This window comes from Geotrypetes seraphini, chromosome 1 (genome assembly GCF_902459505.1).
Source record: "Geotrypetes seraphini chromosome 1, aGeoSer1.1, whole genome shotgun sequence".
NCBI lineage: Eukaryota > Metazoa > Chordata > Amphibia > Gymnophiona > Dermophiidae > Geotrypetes > Geotrypetes seraphini.
Window position 1 is genome coordinate 96,645,448 of NC_047084.1, and position 20,368 is coordinate 96,665,815.

Genomic DNA, 20,368 nt, shown 5'->3' on the forward strand with positions numbered 1-20,368 from the left:
ATGCATCGTTACATTAATTAAACCTAGTTATGTACAGTTAGGTAATAATTGAACATGCATCGTTACATTAATTAAACATAGTTGTGTGCAAGGGATATCCCTGCCGTGATTACTATAGTGGCCGCAGTTGTGGCTACGGCCACCAGTCTCCCTCTCCCCTCCCCGATGATCGTGGCAGGAGGGTGCCCAACCCCTCCTGCCCACAGAATCCACGATCGCTGGCAGGAAGGTGCTTAACCCTTCCTACCGGTAGGTCCTGCCCCTCGAAGATTGCCAGCAGGAGGGTACCAGGTTTGCACCTGCTGGATCCCCCCAATGACTCCTCATCTGCACAAGCCTCAAACACTTAAAATCTTAAGTAGCAACATTCTAGAGCTCAGATTGTGATGTCATAATGCCTCATTCCACCAATGCCTAAGCTCTGTCCTCATCTGCACAATCATAAGTAGTAACTTTCTAGAGCTCAGATTGTGATGTCATAATGCCTCATTCCACCAATGCCTAAGCTCTGTCCTCATCTGCACAATCATAAGTAGTAACTTTCTAGAGCTCAGATTGTGATGTCATAATGCCTCATTCCACCAATGCCTAAGCTCTGTCCTCATCTGCACAATCATAAGTAGTAACTTTCTAGAGCTCAGATTGTGATGTCATAATGCCTCATTCCACCAATGCCTAAGCTCTGTCCTCATCTGTACAATCATAAGTAGCAACATTCTAGAGCTCAGATTGTGATGTCATAATGTCTCATTCCACCAGTTCCTAAGCTTCCCAGCTCTAACTTATTTTCCCATTTTCTTCCTCTCTATGAAATCCCATTTAATTTATTTTTTTGTGCTGTTGTAAACCTCTCTGGTTTGCCCCTGTATAGGGTAGCATCAAACATATTTTAATAAACTAAGCAAAATGTAATACACTTTAGCAAAAAAAGACAAATGCACATAGATTGATGTTTCTCTGAGCTAATTTATTTTTAAGTGAAATAAGCTTTCTCACTTGTTTTTCTCTTCCCACTTTCACAGAACCAAACATGCAACTTGATTAAAAAAACAAAACAAAACCTAAACTACACTAACTTGTACTTTCTCAGACAGCTTCTGCTAGATTTAATTATCTGTCACTCCCAAAGCTCTGACAGGTAGACTCCAACTGCAGTTCAGTGAATATGGTCACACAGGCAATTTTGTCTTCAGACTGCTACTTTTTTTTTGTTGTTGTTGTTCAGATTCTTTTAAATTGTTTCAGTGGAGCAAGGAAGAAACAGACTGCCGGAAGTGACTCAAGCAAGTTTTTACCTTTGCCATTGGCTTTTTGACATTCAAGTTTTCAAGTTTCCAGCTTATATAAGATTTGATAAAATCGCTTTTTTCATAGATTACAAAGCATTGAACAGTAAAAAAAATGGAGGAGGCCAGATGATTACCAAAACCTCACCTCCAGACTACGGAGAACCCAGACCCCATTCTCCTACCCACCACTCAAGGGAACTCAGCGCAAGAAGATGTATGACACCCTCCTAGCGACGCAGGCAGCGAAACTGGACCCCTCTATCTCCAACCTGCTGACAGCAGCAAGAGACTTTAAATCATTTTGAAAAGATATCAAAACTCTGCTATTCAAAAAATCTTTAGAGTCCTCTTAACTCTCTTTATCTTTAGAGCTCTCCTTCCCTTCCCCGCAATCTCCCCGGTGTCTCCCTCCCCTCTTGCTATCTTTCCTCAATTACTCCTCAAAGCCTCTAATATGCATCCAACCCATTTTGTAATCTCCTGGAAACGTCCAGCCATCTTCTAATGTAATCCGCTTAGAACTGCAAGGTACAGGCGGAATAGAAGTTACTAATATAATGTAATGTAATGATTATTGGGGCAATCACTGACATACTGTCAACGACAGGGAATCAGAGGGAGGAACTACAAATTAGTATAGGAAAGAAACCGAAGAAGGGAGAAAACAAAAGGGAATTTAATTGATCAAGGCTTGCCTACTTTACGTGGAGATGTCAAATGGCTTCCTGTTCGTTTTAGGATCCAATTTAAATATGCAAGCATTATTTTCAAACTTCTTTAAGGAATATTTGATCCTTTGATTCCTTTATACTAGAATGCTCACAGATCCCCCTACTTGAGGAACACCCAGAAGTACAAATTATCGTTTCCCTCTTTCAAGGGAATTAAATCAGCCGGGAAACTTTGTCAGTCCTATGCTTTCAAGTTGGTAGAGATTTGGAATGGACTTCCTGGTTCTATTAGAGCGATAGACCAATTACAATTATTTTGAAAAAACCCTTTAAAATCCTGCTATTCTCACAATACCGAAATAGTTTACCTGCAGAATCTACTAATCGCTAGCATTGCAAGATCTACTTTTATGATAGACTAAATTAAATTCTTCTATCCTTAGTTCTCCTTATTTTATGTATATGCTGGTCTCCTGACTACTTGTAAATCGAGTCGAGCTCCAATGAGAGATGACCCGGTATATAAACCAAAGACTAGATTAGATTAGAGATTAGACTCCAGCTAATCCAGAACACTGCAGCCAAGTTGATCTTCGCAAAACGCAAATCTGATCATGTCTCCCCACTTCTGTCCAAACTTCACTGGCTCCCAATGATTTCCAGAGTTCATTTCAAATGTACCTGCCTGGCTTTTAAGATCATTCACGGCATCCTCCCCCACCCCCCCCCAATCCCACTATTTTATAACTCCTCGAGTCCTGACTCCACCAGGTCCACCCAAAAACATAAACTCTACATGGTATAATCTATGCGGGTAAACTGGGAAAATCCCTCCTTTTCAAAATCACAGGGCTTTGGAACAATCTTACTGTCCTACTGCGGAGCCTGAGCTCCCTCCAATTGTTCCGTAAGCACCTGAAAACTTGGCTTTTCACAAAAATGTAATTTTTCTCTTCCCTCCTTTACGCAACCCCAACCCTTTATTCTGCTCTTCCTATATTTAAGTTCTTGTAAACCGTGCTGAGCTCTACATCTGTGGAGAAGATGCAGGTGGAATAGAAGTCACTGAATAAACTGAGGCTGTACTCACTTGAGGAACGAAGAGAGAGGGGAGACATGATTGAAACGTTTAAGTACATCACGGGCCGTATCGAGTCGGAAGAAGATATCTTCTACCTCATGGGACCCTCGACTACCAGGAGGCATCCGCTGAAAATCAGGGGAGGGAAGTTCCATAGCGACTCCAGAAAATACTTCTTCACTGAAAGAGTGGTGGATCATTGGAACAAACTCCCACTGCAGGTGATAGAGGCCAACAGCGTGTCAGATTTTAAGAGAAAATGGGATATTCACATGGGATCCCTAAGGGAGTGAAACCAGGGGTCGGGTAATTGGAATGGGCAGACTTGGTGGGCTATAGCCCTTTTCTGCCGTCTTTTTCTATGTTTCTATGTTTCTATATAAACTTAAGGTTTAGTTTAGTTTAGTTTAGATTAGATTAGGATTAGATTAATTAAAGGTGTCCCTGAATAGGTAGCTTTTTAATTTTGCTTTGAACTTTTCAAGGGTTTTTTCTTCCCTTACTAGGGCTGGTAGCAGGTTCCAAATTTGAGAAGCAGTAACTGAGAAAAAAGTGTGATAGACAACTGTAGATGGGGTCACGACTGGGGTAGGGATCAGTGTGGGGGGGGGGTGGATGTGAGAAAAAGATTCCCCTGATTATTCTTTCTGCCAAAACATCCACTATCCAGTGCAGTGCAGTGGTTAGAGCTACAGCCTTGGCACCCAGAGGTTGTGGGTTCAAATCCCACACTGCTCTTTGTGACCTTGGGCAAGCCACTTAATCCCCATTGAACCAGGTACATTAGATAGAGTGGGAGCCCGCCGGGACAGTTGAGGAAAAAAGCTTGAGTACCTGAATAATTTGTAATCCACATAGAATTGTAGGATGTGCAGAATATAAATTAAAAAAATAATAAAGAAATAGAATATAAATTAATTATCCTAGGGTCTCATCTTATCGTCTGTCTCTCCCTTCCATCGTCTCTCCTGCATTCTCAGATTCACTTAACTTAATCTTTAATGATTCCATCAGTCTCCTACTTTGCCCTCTCTCTCACTCCTCAATCCTCCATTTCCCCTTCAGTCTCTTTCGCCTTGTCCTCTTTTCCTCTGTCTCTCTCCCTCATTCTCTCCTGTTTTCCTTTCTCATTTCTGCACTAGTGCTGCCCGATTTCCGATTCAAATCGATTCACCGATTCACTTTGGGTGAATTGATTTGAATTGATTCGTTTAAAAAAAAAAAATTGGCCTGGCCAATTCAGAAGTGCTACAGCCAGGCGGGAGGTGGGGCCACAGGACGAGCCTAGCACACCCTCCTGGTCGCCCGAAGATAAGCTGGTGTATAAGATCGCCGCCTTGCGTGGCCTGGAGGAGACCAAGAAGCTGGCCAACAAGTACCTGGTGGAGGACATGCTGCTGCTCAACTTCAATGAGCCGTGCGCCCTGCTCAACTCACTGCCGCTGCCCGTCGAGTCCGAGTTAGCTCTTCCGGATGTCCGTGTTCTGGCTGGAGCACGAGCGCGAGATGCGCATGCAGCACGCGCCGGACCTTATGAAGCGCCTCTGCTTTGCCCTCAAGCCGGCGCCCGAGCTCATGGAGCGTGTCTAGTCAGTCGACTTCATGCGCTCCAATCCCATCTTTCAGAAGCTGCTGCTCGATGTCATGGACTACCATCTCATGCCCTTCAGGCACCACTGCCGCCAGAACCTGGCTAGCAGGTAAGGGGAGGGGGTTTACTCCAGAATGTGCCTATGTGTGCGGTTTGTGTATAGAATCAGCACTGCCCTCATGTGTGTATGTGTGTGCAGTCTGTGTATAATATATGTGCATACAAACTGCATACAGTCACTTTCATGAGTATATAGTTTGAGGTCATGTTTGTATTGTCAGCACTGTTGTCTGGTATGTACAGTACATGCACACTACAGATCTTTGTGTTCCTGTATGGTACATGCATATGTGTGTACTGACCCTTGTGTATAAAGTGTTAAGTGTAGAAAAGATACATCAGTGCTATACCAAAGGTCTTCAGTGAGCAGGGGCCAATGTTTACATTTGTTCTGGCACCCCCCAACACACACATTCACACATAGGTATCAACTCTGACAACCCCCCCTCCCCGCCTGCCTCCCAAATGGTCTAATAATCCTAGTTGGACAGCAGTACAGTCAGATGACAGTGCAGTGAGCCTAGTGCTTCTCTGACCTGCTCTTCCTGTTGCTAGTGCCTAGTAGAGAATGACACGGGGAAAAATTCTGTCCCCGTCCTCGGACCACCCCGTCCCCATCTCTGCCGTCCCCTTTACCGCCCCGTCACCGTTCCCGCTGTCCCTTTCACCGCCCTGTCCCCGTCTTCAGCATCTTCTCCTCTCCATCCCCCCACCCCCAGCACCCTTCACGCGGTCCAGCAGCTCCCTCCCGCCGGCCAGCCGTGCATTTCCCTCCCTCCCTCCCTCCCTTTCCCTTACCTTCTCTTGTGGCGAAACTGGCAATTTGTATAAGGCTATGCGCTGTATTACAGCTGGAGCCTTGACGTTGCGTCGGCTTGCCTGCTAGAAAAGTCTCCTCCGATGTAACCGGAAACAGGAAGTTGCGTCAGAGGAGACTTAGCCAGCAGGCAACGCGACACAACTTCAAGGCTCCGGCTGTAATACAGCACATAGCCTTATAGAAATCGCCAGTTTCAACAAGAGAAGGTAAGGGAAAAGGAGGGAGGCAGGGAGGGAGGGAGATGCATGGCTGGCCGGCCAGCAGGAAAGATGGGGCCGCCGGATTGAATGCTCATTCACCGCGCGTTCACGCTTATTCACCGTGCGTGCTAACCATTCACCGCTCCACCGTGTCATTCTCTAGTGCCTAGTTCACAGTTCCCATGTGATTACAATATGTTAGATTTGAAATGTGTATCCTGCCAGAGCTGGTGTAAGACCGCGAACGTGAGCTAGGATTTAACAGAGAGGAAAAATCTTTTTTGTTTGTTTATTTTGTTTACACCACAGCGCCAGTGTGGGTAGGAGAGGGCAAAGGGGGTGAAGAGGCTATAAAATAAACCCACCAGAATGTTTGAAAAAAACACCCAATTGGGCAAGAAAATCGAATCGAATCGAAAAACCAATTCAATAGGTTGAATAGAATCGAATCTAATCAAATTTTTTTTTTTCTGAATCGGGTAGCACTACTCTGCACTATTGCTTGGTTACATGCAGAGTGCATCTGACCAAAGGGGAACTTTTAAAGTGGAGCTCAAGACAGAGCAGAGCTGCATCCCAATAAGAAACATTGGCAATGCTTTATTAGCGCATTTTCTCTCGTAAATGAGTTTAACAGGCTTTGCAGGGGCCCTTACAGCCTTATAAAGTCTGCCACCGTTGCCATGACTCTAATCTGCCTCCTAGGACCACTGGCAGGCCGGCCGGCTAGTTCAAAAGGTGCAATAGAGTTGGCAGCAAAGACAAGATCAATAGCACCTGCCGGGCAATTTTTGACTCGTGGGTTCTAGTTTAGTCAACACTGCCTTAAGCCATTAAATTAGTCATACCGTTTCCAGAACTATTCTTAAGGGAAGTAAAAGGTAGTAAAACTGCAAAATCACTTCCTTGCACACCTATATCAAAATGTTCTATTTTTTTATGTATATTATGCCATGCCTCAGAGACCAAAGAATCAAACAACACTTGTTGAATCTTATATCGGTCAAAGCTCTCAATCATTGGCAAATGGCATTTTTTTAGTTGCTTAAACTTTTGCTTAAACTTTTTATAGAAAAGATTTTATACTTTTAATAAATTATCTTATGACTTTTAAATATAGATGTCAAAACATCTTTTTTTGCCACAAATATCATGAGGGTAATATCATAAGTGTCTCTATTTAAAACATGAGCACTTATCTTTGTAAGATGTTTGCACTGCTTTAATCCCTACGGGGCCACCGTTTCACCTGGCTTGGCTTCATCAGGGGAACGTGGACAGTGCCTGTAAAAGATGTTAAAGTGCATTTTTAACAACACTCAGATATTTGTATAAAAATTCAATACATACTTTAATTTTAGGTATTGTAAACTGCAGCAGACTTACGGAAACAGAAATTCCCTCAGCATACAAACTCATGAAAATGGCGCCGGAACCACCCGACGCTGAGCCCTTTAAATTACCAGCTGATTGAATGCCGGTGCGCCGTGAAAAACGTCAAAGACGCCGAAAACGTCCTGACGTTTGGTGAAATTCACCTGATCAGAAGGATCCAAAAAAAAAAATTTTTTATCTTCAGCCTGAAAGGCCAAAGTAAAAAACCAAAGTGAAAAATCTGAAACCAAATTTTTCTTTTGCTTTTTTCTTTTTTGTTTTTCCCAAATCAATATCAGTAGTAAGGTGACCAATCTATTTTGTCATTTAAACCCGTAGGATGTAAAGATTTTAGGGTAAATATCCAAAATGTCTCTCTTCGTTTTAGTGCTGCCCCTCTATCTCCTCCCCTATGGTTCTTTTTGATGACATCAATAATTACTCCTTTCAAATTATTGAAAGAGTGAGAGGCGTCTATACAATGTTGTACAAGTGGTTCCTTGATTTGTAATCTTTTAATATTAGACTTATGTTCGGCTAGACGCATTTTAAATGGTCTTGTCGTCATGCCAACATAAATTTTCTTACACGGGCATATGATAATGTAAATGACATGATCTGTTTGACAAGTACTGAAATGTTTAAATTTATAACTTGTCTGGGTAACTGGATCGATAAATTCTTTGGATGGAATAGAAAAGTCACAATATATGCAGTGACCACACTTGTAGTGGCCTATCGGTGTCAGTGAGGAATCCTTTTTCTGAAACCCTGAGTTCGTTAAAAATTCTTTCAAGTTCTTCCCTCTTGAATATGCGAAACGTAATCTGCTTTCACCAAAATTTGGAATCGCTTGTACAATGTCCCAATGTTTCTTGATAATTTTTGTCAATTGGGAACTATTGGATGAATGTTTTAGAACACAGGTCATACAAGGATCTTCTGCTGAATCTACTTGTCTGTGGTCTTTTAATAACAAGTCTCTGTTATTATATTTAGCCCTTCTATAGGCGTTTTTTACTATCTTTGATGGATAACCTCTCATCTTCAGTTTTTTACTCAAATTTTTTGCTTGAATTTTAAATTCTGATTGTAATGTGCAGTTACGTCTCAGTCTAAGCATTTGTGAAAATGGAAGACTGTCTTTGAGATGTTTGGGGTGACAACTTGAGTATTCTAAAAAAGTGTTTTTAGCTGCAGGTTTTTCAAATGTGCGTGTGTTGAACCCTTGTTGTTCCATAGATATTTCAATGTCGAGATAATGAATTCTTGTCCTGGAATATGAGAATGTAAATTGGATGTTATTATTGCAGGTGTTAAGCCAAACTACAAATGCTTTAAGTTGACTGTCTGAACCCTTCCAAATGAGAAATACATCGTCGATGTATCTCCACCAAATATATATCAGATGGTCAAAAGGAGATTGTGTGATCCATTCATTCTCAAAAGCAATCATAAACAAATTCGCCACTGAGGGGGCAAACGTTGCCCCCATGGCTACTCCTTGTATTTGTTTAAAAAGGGTTCCTTCAAAGTCAAAAAAATTTTCTTGCATGGCCAACGTCGCAATAGAAATTAGAAATTCAGTTGGAACTGGTTGAGGTTTAGGCTGAGAATCTAAGACATTTCTAATAACATCAATGGCATCACACTGTGGAATAGAGGTGTAAAGAGATGAAACATCCAGAGTTGCCATTATAAAAGGACCTTCCCTAAAATCTACTGAATCTAATTTATTCAGAAAATCCTTAGAGTCTTTAATATAGGATTTACATTTAGGAACCTCAGATTTTATAAATTGGTCCACATACCTCGACAATGGTTCTAGTACAGACCCTCTAGTAGAAGTTATTGGTCTAAAAGGCGGGTTTAAAGGATCCTTATGTAACTTTGGTAAAAAATATATGTTAGAAGTTACAGGATACTTAGTGTTAAGAAATCGATAATCACGATTTGTGATGTATCCAGCTTTTAATCCTGCATCTGTGAGTTTTCTAATACGATTTTGGATCTTTTTTGTAGGATCTAATTTAATCTGAATATATGCATTGGTATCATGAAGATGGGCTAAGGCTTTTGTTGTATAAATTTCCTTGTCTTGAATAACAATTGCACCTCCTTTATCAGCTGACTTTATGATAATCTCAGTATTATGTTGGAGATTTGCTAGAGCTTTATGTTGATCTCCAGTTAAGTTGGACTTGTATTTGTGTTCCTTGGGGTTTTTGAACAATCTTTGTGAATCCTGTCGTACTAAATCCTTAAAAACAGTCAATCTTGGATCCAAAGGTCCCCCTGGTTTCCAAGTGGATTTAGGTGCAATAACTGTTTTATCTCCATGATCTATTTTCGTTGAAAAAAATAACTTTACTTCCAGAAGTCTACAGAATTTCTCAAAGTCTATATTGAATTGAAATTCATTACTTGGTACTGTTGGAACGAATGAAAGTCCATGATTCAATAATTCAATTTCCGATGATTCTAGGTTTTGGTGTGATAAGTTAATAGTTACTGTTGATGTCGTACTTGTTGTTGTTGGGATCTTGTCCATGGTCTGCTTCTGTTTTGCATCCTGCCTCGCCTGTTTTTTCGGGTTTGATAACCCCCTCTTGACCCTAAAAAAGTTTTAGATGAATTGGTGCTGCCTGAAGAGCTAAGACTACTGGAAGAATGACTTAAATCACCACTAATATTGGGAACTGTTGCACTCAATGTCTCCCGGGTGTTCATCCAATGATACACCCTGTTGTTTGTATAGTCTTTCTCGTCTCTATAAAACTTTTTGAGTTTAAATTTTTTAATATTTTCTTTAAACTTGTCAAGATTTTCATTAGTTTTAATTAACTGATTTTGATAGGCTTCAATCGTATGTGTGGATTTTAGCGTGGACATGGTTTTTTCAAGATCATCTTTTAGACTATCAACCTGTTGTCTGCTTTTTTCGATTATCAGCAGCATTAGATCAAAGGAACACTTATTTAGAATCATGTTCCATTTTTTAAGAAATTCTGCATCTTCTTTGAAATTTTGAGGTTCCTTGTTGATCCGCAAACCTCTAGGAATTCTTTCAAATTTGCAATATTCAACTAAAATTCCACTATTGAGTTCATTCTTTATAATTTTTTTGTTCTGATTGAAAAAAAGGGCCCAATCAGTAGTATTGTTGTCACTACCAGCTGAACTAATGTCAAACTGGGACGGTATGCTAAGTATGGATTCTGTTTGTTCAATGTTGAATCCAAAAGTGGTGTTCCAACTGCTTGAAGTCATGTTTAGTAAAGTATGGTAATACCACAAATCAAATACTATAGAAGTGTGTAATATCCAGTAAAACTGCAAAATCACTTCCTTGCACACCTATATCAAAATGTTCTATTTTTTTATGTATATTATGCCATGCCTCAGAGACCAAAGAATCAAACAACACTTGTTGAATCTTATATCGGTCAAAGCTCTCAATCATTGGCAAATGGCATTTTTTTAGTTGCTTAAACTTTTGCTTAAACTTTTTATAGAAAAGATTTTATACTTTTAATAAATTATCTTATGACTTTTAAATATAGATGTCAAAACATCTTTTTTTGCCACAAATATCATGAGGGTAATATCATAAGTGTCTCTATTTAAAACATGAGCACTTATCTTTGTAAGATGTTTGCACTGCTTTAATCCCTACGGGGCCACCGTTTCACCTGGCTTGGCTTCATCAGGGGAACGTGGACAGTGCCTGTAAAAGATGTTAAAGTGCATTTTTAACAACACTCAGATATTTGTATAAAAATTCAATACATACTTTAATTTTAGGTATTGTAAACTGCAGCAGACTTACGGAAACAGAAATTCCCTCAGCATACAAACTCATGAAAATGGCGCCGGAACCACCCGACGCTGAGCCCTTTAAATTACCAGCTGATTGAATGCCGGTGCGCCGTGAAAAACGTCAAAGACGCCGAAAACGTCCTGACGTTTGGTGAAATTCACCTGATCAGAAGGATCCAAAAAAAATTTTTTTTTTTTTTGGATCCTTCTGATCAGGTGAATTTCACCAAACGTCAGGACGTTTTCGGCGTCTTTGACGTTTTTCACGGCGCACCGGCATTCAATCAGCTGGTAATTTAAAGGGCTCAGCGTCGGGTGGTTCCGGCGCCATTTTCATGAGTTTGTATGCTGAGGGAATTTCTGTTTCCGTAAGTCTGCTGCAGTTTACAATACCTAAAATTAAAGTATGTATTGAATTTTTATACAAATATCTGAGTGTTGTTAAAAATGCACTTTAACATCTTTTACAGGCACTGTCCACGTTCCCCTGATGAAGCCAAGCCAGGTGAAACGGTGGCCCCGTAGGGATTAAAGCAGTGCAAACATCTTACAAAGATAAGTGCTCATGTTTTAAATAGAGACACTTATGATATTACCCTCATGATATTTGTGGCAAAAAAAGATGTTTTGACATCTATATTTAAAAGTCATAAGATAATTTATTAAAAGTATAAAATCTTTTCTATAAAAAGTTTAAGCAAAAGTTTAAGCAACTAAAAAAATGCCATTTGCCAATGATTGAGAGCTTTGACCGATATAAGATTCAACAAGTGTTGTTTGATTCTTTGGTCTCTGAGGCATGGCATAATATACATAAAAAAATAGAACATTTTGATATAGGTGTGCAAGGAAGTGATTTTGCAGTTTTACTGGATATTACACACTTCTATAGTATTTGATTTGTGGTATTACCATACTTTACTAAACATGACTTCAAGCAGTTGGAACACCACTTTTGGATTCAACATTGAACAAACAGAATCCATACTTAGCATACCGTCCCAGTTTGACATTAGTTCAGCTGGTAGTGACAACAATACTACTGATTGGGCCCTTTTTTTCAATCAGAACAAAAAAATTATAAAGAATGAACTCAATAGTGGAATTTTAGTTGAATATTGCAAATTTGAAAGAATTCCTAGAGGTTTGCGGATCAACAAGGAACCTCAAAATTTCAAAGAAGATGCAGAATTTCTTAAAAAATGGAACATGATTCTAAATAAGTGTTCCTTTGATCTAATGCTGCTGATAATCGAAAAAAGCAGACAACAGGTTGATAGTCTAAAAGATGATCTTGAAAAAACCATGTCCACGCTAAAATCCACACATACGATTGAAGCCTATCAAAATCAGTTAATTAAAACTAATGAAAATCTTGACAAGTTTAAAGAAAATATTAAAAAATTTAAACTCAAAAAGTTTTATAGAGACGAGAAAGACTATACAAACAACAGGGTGTATCATTGGATGAACACCCGGGAGACATTGAGTGCAACAGTTCCCAATATTAGTGGTGATTTAAGTCATTCTTCCAGTAGTCTTAGCTCTTCAGGCAGCACCAATTCATCTAAAACTTTTTTAGGGTCAAGAGGGGGTTATCAAACCCGAAAAAACAGGCGAGGCAGGATGCAAAACAGAAGCAGACCATGGACAAGATCCCAACAACAACAAGTACGACATCAACAGTAACTATTAACTTATCACACCAAAACCTAGAATCATCGGAAATTGAATTATTGAATCATGGACTTTCATTCGTTCCAACAGTACCAAGTAATGAATTTCAATTCAATATAGACTTTGAGAAATTCTGTAGACTTCTGGAAGTAAAGTTATTTTTTTCAACGAAAATAGATCATGGAGATAAAACAGTTATTGCACCTAAATCCACTTGGAAACCAGGGGGACCTTTGGATCCAAGATTGACTGTTTTTAAGGATTTAGTACGACAGGATTCACAAAGATTGTTCAAAAACCCCAAGGAACACAAATACAAGTCCAACTTAACTGGAGATCAACATAAAGCTCTAGCAAATCTCCAACATAATACTGAGATTATCATAAAGTCAGCTGATAAAGGAGGTGCAATTGTTATTCAAGACAAGGAAATTTATACAACAAAAGCCTTAGCCCATCTTCATGATACCAATGCATATATTCAGATTAAATTAGATCCTACAAAAAAGATCCAAAATCGTATTAGAAAACTCACAGATGCAGGATTAAAAGCTGGATACATCACAAATCGTGATTATCGATTTCTTAACACTAAGTATCCTGTAACTTCTAACATATATTTTTTACCAAAGTTACATAAGGATCCTTTAAACCCGCCTTTTAGACCAATAACTTCTACTAGAGGGTCTGTACTAGAACCATTGTCGAGGTATGTGGACCAATTTATAAAATCTGAGGTTCCTAAATGTAAATCCTATATTAAAGACTCTAAGGATTTTCTGAATAAATTAGATTCAGTAGATTTTAGGGAAGGTCCTTTTATAATGGCAACTCTGGATGTTTCATCTCTTTACACCTCTATTCCACAGTGTGATGCCATTGATGTTATTAGAAATGTCTTAGATTCTCAGCCTAAACCTCAACCAGTTCCAACTGAATTTCTAATTTCTATTGCGACGTTGGCCATGCAAGAAAATTTTTTTGACTTTGAAGGAACCCTTTTTAAACAAATACAAGGAGTAGCCATGGGGGCAACGTTTGCCCCCTCAGTGGCGAATTTGTTTATGATTGCTTTTGAGAATGAATGGATCACACAATCTCCTTTTGACCATCTGATATATATTTGGTGGAGATACATCGACGATGTATTTCTCATTTGGAAGGGTTCAGACAGTCAACTTAAAGCATTTGTAGTTTGGCTTAACACCTGCAATAATAACATCCAATTTACATTCTCATATTCCAGGACAAGAATTCATTATCTCGACATTGAAATATCTATGGAACAACAAGGGTTCAACACACGCACATTTGAAAAACCTGCAGCTAAAAACACTTTTTTAGAATACTCAAGTTGTCACCCCAAACATCTCAAAGACAGTCTTCCATTTTCACAAATGCTTAGACTGAGACGTAACTGCACATTACAATCAGAATTTAAAATTCAAGCAAAAAATTTGAGTAAAAAACTGAAGATGAGAGGTTATCCATCAAAGATAGTAAAAAACGCCTATAGAAGGGCTAAATATAATAACAGAGACTTGTTATTAAAAGACCACAGACAAGTAGATTCAGCAGAAGATCCTTGTATGACCTGTGTTCTAAAACATTCATCCAATAGTTCCCAATTGACAAAAATTATCAAGAAACATTGGGACATTGTACAAGCGATTCCAAATTTTGGTGAAAGCAGATTACGTTTCGCATATTCAAGAGGGAAGAACTTGAAAGAATTTTTAACGAACTCAGGGTTTCAGAAAAAGGATTCCTCACTGACACCGATAGGCCACTACAAGTGTGGTCACTGCATATATTGTGACTTTTCTATTCCATCCAAAGAATTTATCGATCCAGTTACCCAGACAAGTTATAAATTTAAACATTTCAGTACTTGTCAAACAGATCATGTCATTTACATTATCATATGCCCGTGTAAGAAAATTTATGTTGGCATGACGACAAGACCATTTAAAATGCGTCTAGCCGAACATAAGTCTAATATTAAAAGATTACAAATCAAGGAACCACTTGTACAACATTGTATAGACGCCTCTCACTCTTTCAATAATTTGAAAGGAGTAATTATTGATGTCATCAAAAAGAACCATAGGGGAGGAGATAGAGGGGCAGCACTAAAACGAAGAGAGACATTTTGGATATTTACCCTAAAATCTTTACATCCTACGGGTTTAAATGACAAAATAGATTGGTCACCTTACTACTGATATTGATTTGGGAAAAACAAAAAAGAAAAAAGCAAAAGAAAAATTTGGTTTCAGATTTTTCACTTTGGTTTTTTACTTTGGCCTTTCAGGCTGAAGATAAAAAATTTTTTTTTGGATCCTTCTGATCAGGTGAATTTCACCAAACGTCAGGACGTTTTCGGCGTCTTTGACGTTTTTCACGGCGCACCGGCATTCAATCAGCTGGTAATTTAAAGGGCTCAGCGTCGGGTGGTTCCGGCGCCATTTTCATGAGTTTGTATGCTGAGGGAATTTCTGTTTCCGTAAGTCTGCTGCAGTTTACAATACCTAAAATTAAAGTATGTATTGAATTTTTATACAAATATCTGAGTGTTGTTAAAAATGCACTTTAACATCTTTTACAGGCACTGTCCACGTTCCCCTGATGAAGCCAAGCCAGGTGAAACGGTGGCCCCGTAGGGATTAAAGCAGTGCAAACATCTTACAAAGATAAGTGCTCATGTTTTAAATAGAGACACTTATGATATTACCCTCATGATATTTGTGGCAAAAAAAGATGTTTTGACATCTATATTTAAAAGTCATAAGATAATTTATTAAAAGTATAAAATCTTTTCTATAAAAAGTTTAAGCAAAAGTTTAAGCAACTAAAAAAATGCCATTTGCCAATGATTGAGAGCTTTGACCGATATAAGATTCAACAAGTGTTGTTTGATTCTTTGGTCTCTGAGGCATGGCATAATATACATAAAAAAATAGAACATTTTGATATAGGTGTGCAAGGAAGTGATTTTGCAGTTTTACTGGATATTACACACTTCTATAGTATTTGATTTGAAGTAAAAGGTAGTCACATTTTTTTTTTTTTTATAAAGAAATATTTATGAATAAAATTCAGTAGAGTTTCCTTTGAATACTGAACAGGTGGTCTCACTGCATCTATCTTACCATAGCAACAAAACTAAATTCAAGAACTAAAATTAAACAATAGAAGGAAGAGGAAAATGGGATCGATATAGATTAAAAAAAAAAAATAGTGACTGCAAAAATAAGGACAAAACGCACGATGGATCTCAAAAAGAGGAATTATGTTTAGAAAGGCCGAAGGACCAAGGGAGCTAGTCAGAAAAGAGAATAAAGTATAAATGGAGATAAAATACTTAAGATAAGAAAACAACTCCCCCTTTACAAAATCGCGGATGCGTTTTTTAGCGCAGGCTGGTGCGCTAAATGTTCTGCGCTGCTCCCGACGCTCATAGGAACTCTGCACTAAAAAACACTTCCACGGTTTTGTAAAAAGGAGGGGTGGGGGGTGGAAAGTGACAACAATTTCCTTATTTTCCTTCTTTTTGCTTCCAGTAAAAGTCAGAGTTGAGATTATAAGAACAAGAGTGGAAGGGAAGACTGTGTGGAATGCATCAAGGTACTGAAGATAAGGACAGGTTGTTCACCCTCTCCATGGTAGGGGGAACCAGAGGGCACTCTCTAAAATGAAAGGGGATAGATTCCGTATGAACGTAAGGAAGTTCTTCTTCACCCAGAGAGTGGTGGAAAACTGGAACGCTCTTCCGGAGTCTGTCATAGGGGAAAACACCCTCCAGGGATTCAAGACAAGGTTGGACAAGTTCCTGCTGAACCAGAACGTACACAGGTAAGGCTAGTCTCAGTTAGGGCACTGGTCTTTGACCTGGGGGGCCGCCGCATGAGCAGACGGCTGGGTGCGATGGACCACTAGTCTGACCCAGAAGCGGCAATTCTTAGCGTTCTAACATTTACATATTTTTTACCCACAAATAAAGTAAATAGCTAAACCTGTCTTGATAATAGTTGCAATTTATTTAACATCACCCAGAATGACTAAGAAAATAGCTATTTTCTTTACGGAAGAAATCCCCTAGTGACTCTTAAAGGATGAATTATTCTACAGGTACAAGCAACTTAAAGAAACCTTCAAGTTAAATATCAGATACGTGTCAGACTCTACTCTTGGAACAATTACTATCTTAGAACAAGTCTCCTAACCCAACCTCCTCTTGAAGAACTGATTCTTTGTGTTGTTTTTCTTTTTCTCTTAATACTCAGCACTGTGAACCAGAACCCAGGTAAATATAAAACCCTTCCCATAGTCTTTTCTCTCCTTTCCAGTGTAGATGGCTGAGATGCACTAATGGTGGAATTTTAGTCTCTCTTGTGTGGGGGCCTGGACTTCACACCACTTTTCTTTTCACTCTTATGGGTCACCTATAGCCATCTCTTAAACATTATAACAGGTTACAACACATTGACTTAAGCTTAGGATAAGAATTCTGGCTGGGTACAAATGCAAGAAAGATAGAGCGGCACTAGAAAAGGTTCAAAGTGCGACCAAGATAATAAAGGGGATGGAACTCCTCTGGTATGAGGGAAGACTAAAAAGGTTAGGGCTCTTCAGCTTGGAAAAGAGACGGCTGAGGGGAGATAGGATTGAAGTCTACAAAATCCTGAGTGGAGTAGAACGAGTACAAGGGGATCGATTTTTCGCTCCGTCAAAAATTACAAAGACTAGGGGACACTCGATGCAGTTACAGAGGAATACTTTTAAGACCAATAGGAGGGAATATTTTTTTCACTCAGAGAATAGTTAAGCTCTGGAACGCGTTGCCAGAGGTTATGGTAAAAGCGGATTGCGTAGCTGGTTTTAAGGAAACTGGAAAAAAATTCCTGGAGGAAAAGTCTACTGGGCTTGATGAAACATTGGTCTGACCCAGTAAGGCTATTCATATATTCTTATCTAACTAGACAATAAATAAATAATTTCCTGTTTAGTTACTCACTCCTTCATTTGTTTTTTTACGCTAGGCAAGGACACTCTTTAGATTCTTTTTCAGGACATATCAGACCTAATGCACACAACTCACATATGTATTATTGAGGCTCATGCTCATACAATTAGACCAGTGTCACTCAAGATCATTTGTACCAACACTCTTACACACACTAGCCACATACTTCTCCAAAGAAATTTCTCAAAACATATACCTCTCACACTGAACATTCATTAAAAAAAAAAAAATCCTTACTTTCTTCATACAAATCCTGTCACCCACAGTCACAAACAAGGTTGTCATGGGAGAGCTATCCAGTAACACATCTACTCTCCTTCAGCTCATCTGGAAAACTGCCAATGAAGCCGTTTCCAAGGCAATGAGCTCTGGCTAGCTTTATTGTTTGAGAGCTTCTCTACCACTGCTAATGACCGGGGAGTCAATTCACCGCGGTCTACATGAGCCTCTGCAAAAGCGCTACAATAAATGAGCTTCTGTAAAGGTGTTAGCTGTCCCCAGTTCACCAATCAGAGCTTGATGCGCATCACATTCTGGGGTTTTTTTTCAACTGCATAGAATCCCAAACTTTCCAAAGAAATCTCAAATTTGAAAGCCCCCCTTATCCTATAGAAAATAATGGGAAATATTTCTTTTTTTTTTTTTTTTTTAATTAAAATCCCCATTAAAATTATTAGCAAAATTATTTTGAATGACTCAAAATCCCTTAACCAGTTAAATCATAGATACCATATTTTCTTCCATGTTTTAAAAACATATTTAAAAATGTTTAATAATAATTTATTTCTTATATACCGCTATACCGTGAAGTTCGAAGCGGTTTACAATAAAGATACATTTGACAGTACATGGGATGCAAGTGGTTTACATTAAAGATTCATTTTGTCAGTACATGGGATACACGCTTTTTAATCAAATTTCTCATATAATCACCACAAACTCACTTATATCTCCTTAAGATAAATTAAGCATTGCCCCAGACACCTCCTCAAATGTTGCCAGTGCAAAACAAATCAGCAGATGCTCCAAATTTGATCTGTACCAAAAAAACACAATTTTAACTGAAGAAAAATAACTTTACCATCCTAGCCTACCTCTTAAGAATCTTTAGACCCCGTAACTATCAGAAATATTATTATTAAATTAATCCCAGAACTCCTGCTCAATGCATCCCCAAAACACATTTAAAAATAAAAAAAAAACAGGAGGCCCAAAGAACCTCTTACCTGTCCTGGGATGCTCTTCTGGTAACCCCCATTGCTTAATTGGGTCTGGAAGGAACCACCATGCTACCAGAAGATAGCAGCCCATAGGATACAATCCAAAATCAAGACCCTGGCTTCAATTTCTGTCTACCGGAGGTTCTGATCGCACAATCGCACATGCATGGACTATATACATGTGCTAGAGCTCTGGTAGCCCAGACCTGAGACCAGCCATTTGTCAGCTTTTCTCCTGCCAGTTTATCACATTATGAGCCCAGCAGCCCATATGACCAAACTGTACTGTACCCCAAAATGAGACCCCACTGACCCACCAGCATTCCCAATGGGTCAAACACAGCCAAGGTTATTAGGAATATAGAATTAGCATTATTATTGTAAGAACTAAAGAGTAACAGATTCTGGGCTTAATATGCAGTAATGCAGAATTTTATTGCACTGTAAGCAGAGATTTAATTTAACATTTGGGGAGGAGGAGGGACATTGCCTCTTTTTTTAAAAGGCATTAAGTGGCCCTTCATTAACTTTGCATTAGCTTGTTAGCTGTTGTTGAGTATAATGCACTAACTGACACTTCCACACTATCATCATGTGAATCTCTTGCTCTCTGAAGCGACAAGCTACTTGGATAAAGCAGTCCTTTCTAATAATGGGCTACCTTGATTGCAATCTCTCTATCTCTAAAGCAAATAATTCCCTTTTAAGTCTGTTAGAGAATGGGTTTACTTGGGCTTAATCAAGACATCAGCAGTTCTCCACCAGCAGTTCAACCCAAGTACTCTGGTAGCTTTCCTCCTAGTTTGCTCAGGCCCCAGTTAGGGTGAGTGAAAAATATCACAGTTTGAATGCATTAATTTCACTTCCTAGTCATTCACCATGTTCCAATGATCTGAAGATTCATCCACTAGGACTTCAGTCTCATCTTTTAAGCCTGTGATTAGTCCAAACTTTGACTGCAAGGTATGCAAATTCAGATTACCATTCACTCTGAGCCATACAGGGCATTGAGAAGTTAAAAGGATTGTCAGTTCATAAAGAATTTCAAGTCACTGCCCAGATATATGTATATCCATCTCTAGTACTGCTCCTGTCTACCCATCTAATGTTAAGAGACAAATACACTACTTTCTTAGAACAATCACATGGTTCTCCTTCTCACTTTCTTTTCCTTCATTATTCTAGAGTACCTCAGGGATGCCTCCTCTAGCTCCAGTTCTTTTCCTCCCTCTATGTTTCCCAAATCAGATTCTCTTTCTCTGGGAGAAAGCTTTCCACAACTTAACCATTCCTTCTTTTCCAAATTCTTAAAAGCATTCTCATGAATCTTACATCTGATGTGGGATGACATTTCCCAGGAATTAAGAAGCTTAAGGCAGTGTTTATGGCTCAAGTATAGTCCCTCAGGAGGGCTCTTAAGAAACTGAGGGGCTCTCTGGAGGTTCTCAAAGGAAAGGCTGGGTCTAGCTTCTCCCTTCCAACCTATAATTCTGCCTCTCTTATCACAATGCTCACTCTCCTCCCATGCCATACCCCCAGG

The 20,368-nt window shown here is 39.1% G+C and overlaps 1 protein-coding gene across 1 annotated transcript in view; it reads left to right on the top strand.

The window, feature by feature from the left end:
- Positions 1-12,551: 12,551 nt before the first annotated feature.
- SYT4 (synaptotagmin 4) overlaps positions 12,552-20,368 on the top strand; it is an 88,139-nt gene continuing 80,322 nt past the window's right edge. Inside the window, 2 exon segments of the mRNA XM_033958097.1 lie at positions 12,552-13,291; positions 16,869-16,888. Of these exon segments, the coding sequence (XP_033813988.1) occupies positions 12,552-13,291; positions 16,869-16,888 (760 nt within the window).